Below are 6,928 nucleotides of genomic sequence, written 5' to 3' on the forward strand. Positions count from 1 at the left end.
TCCTAATTGGATTCTAGATAAGTCTGGTCGTTTCACTCTTAAATCGGCTAGAACTTTTTTTCTTGGTTGGGGTAAATTTATTTGGTCTTCATCTATTTCGCTTTCCAAAACTCTAGTACTCTGGAAATTTTTTCATGGGTGGCTTCCTACAGATCTGCATATTCAATATAAAGGTTTGCATATATGTTTGATGTGTACACTTTGTGGAAAGCATGAGAAATATATTCAACATTTATTTTTTGAATGTTCTATTACTTTGCTTATTTGGAGTTGGGTTCAGTAGGTTTTTCTTACTCCTCAATTCTCTAATAAGAATGATCTTCTTTCTTTTATTAAGGGTGATGGTAGTCCTTTGGTTAAATTGCTTAAGCTTGTTGTGATAACTTTTTCTATTTAGATGAGATGGTGTATGAGGAATTATGCTAGATTTCAGGATAAGATTGATGTTTCTAGGGCTATTTCGATAAATAAAGATTTAACTTGTCTTGTGGGAAATTTTTCTAAAGCTTCAATGAAGAATGATATGTTGGATTTCAATGTCATTGTTTTTTTGTATTAATACGTGTACTGGTAAAGTTTTTCGCCCTCTTCCTGTTAGATGAGAGTTTTCTTCACTAGTCTGGGTTAAAATCAACATTGATGGCGTTGCTCGGGGATATCCTAGTCTTGCTACTTGTGGAGGTATTTTCCGAAGGAGTATAAGGGGTTTATATGTTGGTTCTCTGCGTTTCTTGACATTCAGACTGCTTTGGTTGTTGAGTTTTATGGAGTTATATATATTCTATGGAGGAAACTCAAAGGATAGTGTATTCAGACTACGCTAATTACACTTTTGTGTCCGTTTATTACACCCAATGTCCGTTTTTGGCCCATTGTAAGAAGGATATTTCATGTAGTGGTATTTTTTTTTGTAAACAATGCTCTCACTTAAACCGGTAGACGTAAAACCATCTTTTTGCAGTAGTGTTTGTCCAAATCAAATGGATGCCCATATTTTCTCTTACAAAATACAATAAAGAATAAACAAGTTTCTTGTTGGTGCTTGAAAAGTCAATGATTTATATTTTAAATAGAACAGTGGTGAGGGTATTAGAAAAAGGAATTTTGAAATATAAGGAGATTGATATTGCATGTCCCATTTTTAATAAAAAGCAAGCATTGGTCTAAACCAAAGAAATTAAAGAATATATGTTGTTTAAGAGTTCTACCTCACCTTCTATTGTCTCTTCCAACAGTTGCAAGAATTTGCTGCCTTTTCTGTACATCTCAAGCACCACACCTACTTGCCCACCGTCTCACCCAAATCATTGATTGCAGCTGCCAGTGAGCCAGCCATGACTGCCACTACACGTGCCAAAGACCCATTCTCCATAAATACAGATCTCACTGTTCCAATGCCTGATACGGTGATGGAGCAGGGAAGGGGAAGAACACAAAGAAAATGAGAAAAATAAGTGTTGGGATAGAGTTATATCAGAATAAAAACAACTTTTCTAGGATAAAAATAATATAACCCACAACATGCCTACTCTCCTAGTCTAGTGGGGTATATAATACCTTTTGAAAAACTATTTGTCCTCATAGACAGCTGTGCTGAAAATACTGAAAAGCTATAACAGAAAATTCTAACAGAAAAGGGGATCCAATCCCTACAAAAGACAAAAGAGATCCTTCTAGATATAATCCTTTAACCAAATGGGCCTGAATGTCCTTCTAATAGGCCTTGTGCTTGTGAGTCCCGTATCAATAGTCAACCCCTGCAGAGCAACCTTGTCCTCAAGGTTTTGGATGGATGAACTTGGCAGAGAAGTTGTGATGGAGGACACAATGGTATAGGAACTAGGGGTGTGAGAGGTAAAACGGGGTGGTGTGCTTATTGTTGGGTTATTATTGATAGTGGGTGTTGGTTTTTGGGGGGGCAGGGGGTAGGATTGGGCCCCGCTGGATTTTTGATGGGTGCTTGTTTGGGGAAAAAAGGTTGGACTATTTGATGTGGGTGGTGGACCAAGGTAATTTTTGTGGTGTGGGGGTGGACGTGAGAGGGTGGGAATAAATTGGGAAGGGGTGTGGCGCAGGCTTTTAGGCCACGTTGGGGTGGGGTGTTGGCAAAGGGGGTTGAGAGTGGGTTGTAGATTGGCATGGGAAATGATGGCAAATTCATGAAGTTCTTCTTGGAATCATGTGAAAGATGGTGCGGAAGCCATGGATGTATATGAGCAAGATCCTCCTAAGAGCTATGGTGATCTTGAAGGTGCATGATGTGTATGAATATTGTGATGTTCGGCCAGCCCAAGGAGAGGTGAAGGATGTGAAGTTTAGAGCCTAGAGTTCTAGGGAGAAGCAAAGCTTGGCACAAAATGGCAGCATAACTTTACTCACAATAAACTTGAAAATACAAGGTGTAGGCTCCTCTTTTTATAGGCTAAAAAGGACCATAATGCAACCCTAATGCTAATCAAAATGAAATGCAAATTTACATCACATGGAGCACATGGCCATGTGGAGAATCCTTCTAGAAAGTGACCAAATCTTTAGCAAATCTAGGTCAAGTCTCATGGAATCAAGTTTATGCTATTTACACCACAACTAATATTAAGATACCCCTAATGGGCCTTCATGTAGCATAAACAAATCTGCATGGATTCGCTTGGCCATGGGCTTAGCAATTTGGTCCTAGACGCTCCTTTCATTGGCCTAGACGCTCTCCACCTTGAGCTAGACGCTCCTCCCCTTTGGCCTAGACGCTCCTCCCTTAGCCCTAGACGCTCTTGGTTTGGCTTTGGATGCTCATGTCTTGGCTTTTGTCTTTCTTGTGAAGTTGTGCTTGGCCCTCTTCCATCAGGAAACCCAAAGGACAAGGTTTGGAATGAGATTGGTTTTGTAACGTTGGAATTTGGTGTGTGCCAACTACTTGTATTGAATGCGGCACAGAGTCACGTGAAGGTGCTGCAGGGAGTTGATGACGTGGCACAATATGGGTCATTGATGGAGATGAAGTGGCGTGCGCTGATGGTGTGGGTAGATGGTTAGGTGCATTTACTTGTGGAAGTAAATGGGTAGGTGAAGGTAGGTGCGGGAGTAAATGGGCACGTGAAGTAAAGGTGGGTGGTTGGTGAAGGGGTTTAATGAGGGCCGTTGATGAGGGACACGTGGCTAGTGTAGGTGTGTTCAATGCAGTGTTAGGTGAGTTTATGGGTGGAAGTGAAGTTTCACTTAGGGTTATTTTGTGGTTTGTGTTGGACAAGTTAGAAAGGGGTGGGCTTCTTTCCTGGCTGTGAGGGTGGTGGGGTAGAGGGGGTTTTGGTCAATGATAAGGTTTGCTGTTTTGGCCATGCGTTGTTGTGACAACGCCAAATTGGTCTTCAACTGGTGCAAAATTTGCGTTCGCTCTTGAAGGGTGGTGTCCAGATTGGGTTCCGATGCAGTGCCCGATACATAATCCGGAATGGATGGTGGTGGTCTTCCATTGTTTTGATGGTCGAATGAATATAATTTATTTTATTATTATTAATAATTATATTAATATGTATAAATTATATTAATAATAATAAGTATAATAAAAATGATAATATGACTAAAGAACTTGTCTGGTTTAGTGGTTAATGCTTCCCTCAGGTCTGAACACTAATGCCTTAGTTAATTCATCTAAGAGTTCTAAGAGTTCCTATGACGGGTGGGGGTGAGACAGGGGTTATGGAGGGTGTGATTGACAACCTCTTGTTTGGAGTCCCAATCTTTTTTACGAGATTCTATAGTGTGGTGTAAGGCATTATAACGGGTTTCATGATGGTCATGGGTTTGCTGGATTTGGGTTTGGAGGTGGGCTAGTTTGTCTAAAATGGTTTGCAGGGTTTCCTCTAAATCTTTAATTGATTTGGGAGCCATGGAGCTAGGCTCAATGAAAGCACCAAATTGATACGGTGATGGAGCGGGGAAGGGGATAGAGATATATCAGAATAAAAACAACTTTTCTAGGATAAAAATAACATAACCAACAACATGCCTACTCTCCTAGTCTAGTGGGGTATATAATACCCTTTAAAAAACTATTTGTCCTCATAGACAGTTGTACTGAAAATAATGAAAAGTTATAACAGAAAATCCTAACAGAAAAGGGGATTCAATCCCTACAAAAGACAAAAGAGATCCTTCTAGATATAATCCTTTAACCAAATGGGCCTGAATGTCCTTCTAATGGGCCTTGTGCGCCCAAACTCCTTTTCATCAGCACTCACTTCACTATGTTTCCCAGCCTCCCACAATCCTCAACGTCTTTTCTCCTCACCACTTCAACAACCTTGCTAGCACTTCACTCCATTCATTGTTCCTCTTGCTTCGTGCTTTCTCTTGCTGCCTTTTCTTTTTTTCTTTCTGGCATGCTCGCTATAAACATGGGACTAGTAAAACAATAATTTGTTTATCATACTCAAATCCAAATAAAAGAATTAGTTGATTATATCATACTATCATACACTAAAGCAACTGCTATAACATTCTTGATGATTATTCAATTTTGAATACAATGGCCATGACTCTCGAAGGTCCTTAATTGTTTCAAACAAACACAAATGTCTTTTGAAATTTCATTAATGAAGAATATTGTTAATTTCTTTTCCATGTTCCTATTAGTAATTTCTTTCGAAGAATATAACATGATACATATTAAAAAAACTTGACCATGTTATGGAGAATTAAGGGAGATCTCATTCAGATCATTCAAGTCTGGTGTGGCATTGAAATATGTATTGTTTTGTATACCGTACGTACTACGCATACATGCGTTCCATATATAGTTTGGATTTGAATTCCTTACACACATGCATAAAAAAATATATGTGCCATCTCCTTACAAAACTTATGAGTTATAAAGATAGAGAGAAATGTGAGAATTAAATTTGGATTGTTGAGTGTGAATTACACGAAGGTACGTACAAAAATATGTGCATATTCTGAATGAATAGGGTGTGAAGCTATGTTAGAGGACTATACAAAATAATAAAGAATTAAAGAATATTGTATGGTGAGATGAAATGTTATCCTAATTAAAAGAGCTTGCTGGCGAATTCATCTACGGCCATTCCTTCCATACCACAGGAAGCAGATTTTGAGGCAAGGCGTCTCAGCTCCGAAACGCTTCTTCCCAACTTCATTGCCACCTTCATTTCAAATACCTCACCGTTTTCTCTTTTCTCAATGTCTTTTTCTTCAAGCGTGTCCCTAATCGTCTCTTCCAACAGCGTGAAGAATCCACCACAGTTTCTGTACATTTCAAACACCATGCCTACTTGGCCACCATGCTCAAATGCATTAACTGCTGAAGCCAATGAGCCAGCCATGAGAGGCACTAATGCCGCCAATGATCCATTCCCCACAAACGAAGACCCCACTGCTGCAATCCCACTCAGTAAAGGCCCCGCAATTGCAAAACTCTTGCTCACCTTCAACGCTATGTTTCCGAGCCTCTCGTAGTCCTCACAGTCTTTCTTCTTTATCACTTCAATCACTTCTCTCAATTCCTTTTCAAGGTCTTCACTCCATCCATTGTTAGTCCTTTTGCTCTCTTGTGTTTTGCTTCTTCTATGGGACTGAGACGAAGGCCACCAGACTGCAGGTTCATATTTTGCGGGAAACTTGTCAAGCATGGCTCCCAACAAGGGAAGTGGGTAAGCTCTGTCGATTGCCAGCACCTTCTCCATTGAACTCTTCACATCTTTCTCTGTGGGATTTCCAAGAGCGATTATGGTTTGGATTTGGGTATGAAGCTGTTTGAAAAGCCTTGTAGCATTGCGTTGCTCCTCGGCGAGTTGTGAGGGCTGAATTTTGTTCATGATGAGTGACATTCCAGTGGCCGCAGAAAACAAGAGAGTGGATGATAGTTTCAAGGCCAAAAGAGGTGTCTCAGTGTCACCACTGGTGGCTGCAGCAACACCAGCCATGGCTGTGGCAGTGAGAGTGATCATGTTGACGGAGTTAAGAAGAAGAGTGTTCCAGTTGTTTCTTTGTTCGCCAATGTTTGTGTGCATTTGAATTCTGTCAGCGACTTCCTCTAGAATTGCGTAGAGTTGAACTGTGAGGTTATTAGATTTGTTGGTGGGACTGTATAAATCTTCATATATCTGTGTGGTAATCAGATTCTTCTCCAATGGAATAGTGTCTTTGGATCCATGAAGTTGATGAATCTTGAGTGTTCTTGATGGCAGTTTTGGAACGGAATAAGTGAGTGGTGAAGGGATAGAAGCGTTGACTTTTCTTACCGAAGAAGAGGATAAAGAGAGTATAGGTGTGGTTCGTAAAGAAGCCATGGGATGTGTCTCTACTGTTTGTGTTGATGAGATTGAGTTTGGAAGTATTGGAGATGAGAATGGAGATGGGAATGGAGATGAGATTGGAGATGAGAAGAATGGAGATGAGAAGGAGAGATAAGGGTAGGGTTGGCGTGTGTGTGTGTATATATATATATATATATATATTGAGAGAGAGAACAGATCCAAAGGAAAAAGTCACGTATAAGGAAAACGTTGACTAATGAATATTTAGGAAAAGAAAAGTAGAAGAATAGACTTGGCCTTGGTGTGATGGCGGACTCTTTCAGCTCTCAGATTTTGGTGAGTTCGAAATTTCAACATCTTGGCTTTCAATGTGAGACGCAGTAAAGCCACCAACAACGCCATCAATATTAGAATGTCAAATCAAACTATCTAATACTTCTTCATTCAGCACAGGGATGATTTTTTGTTTCCTTTACTTATTCTTAAATTCTTTCTTTTCATTTATCACTCAGTACTCTTCCATAATGACAAATGTTTATTGTCTTCATCAGAACCTATGGAATCAAAAAAACACTTACTTGAGCTACTCAATTAACTGTCAAGTCGTTTTCTCTCTGGAATTTCAATATTCTTTTATATTTCAAAACACATCTCTCTAT

General features: G+C 39.7%; 1 protein-coding gene across 1 annotated transcript; it reads right to left on the reverse strand.

Moving 5' to 3' along the window:
• Positions 1 to 4,883: 4,883 nt before the first annotated feature.
• On the reverse strand, positions 4,884 to 6,424 carry LOC137806718 (probable F-box protein At4g22030). The gene has a single exon (XM_068606970.1). The coding sequence runs from the start codon at positions 6,300 to 6,302 to the stop codon at positions 5,043 to 5,045; it is 1,260 nt and encodes a 419-aa protein (XP_068463071.1). The 5' UTR covers positions 6,303 to 6,424; the 3' UTR covers positions 4,884 to 5,042.
• Positions 6,425 to 6,928: the final 504 nt, after the last annotated feature.

Source organism: Phaseolus vulgaris, chromosome 3, assembly GCF_000499845.2.
Source record: "Phaseolus vulgaris cultivar G19833 chromosome 3, P. vulgaris v2.0, whole genome shotgun sequence".
Classification (NCBI taxonomy): Eukaryota; Viridiplantae; Streptophyta; class Magnoliopsida; order Fabales; family Fabaceae; genus Phaseolus; species Phaseolus vulgaris.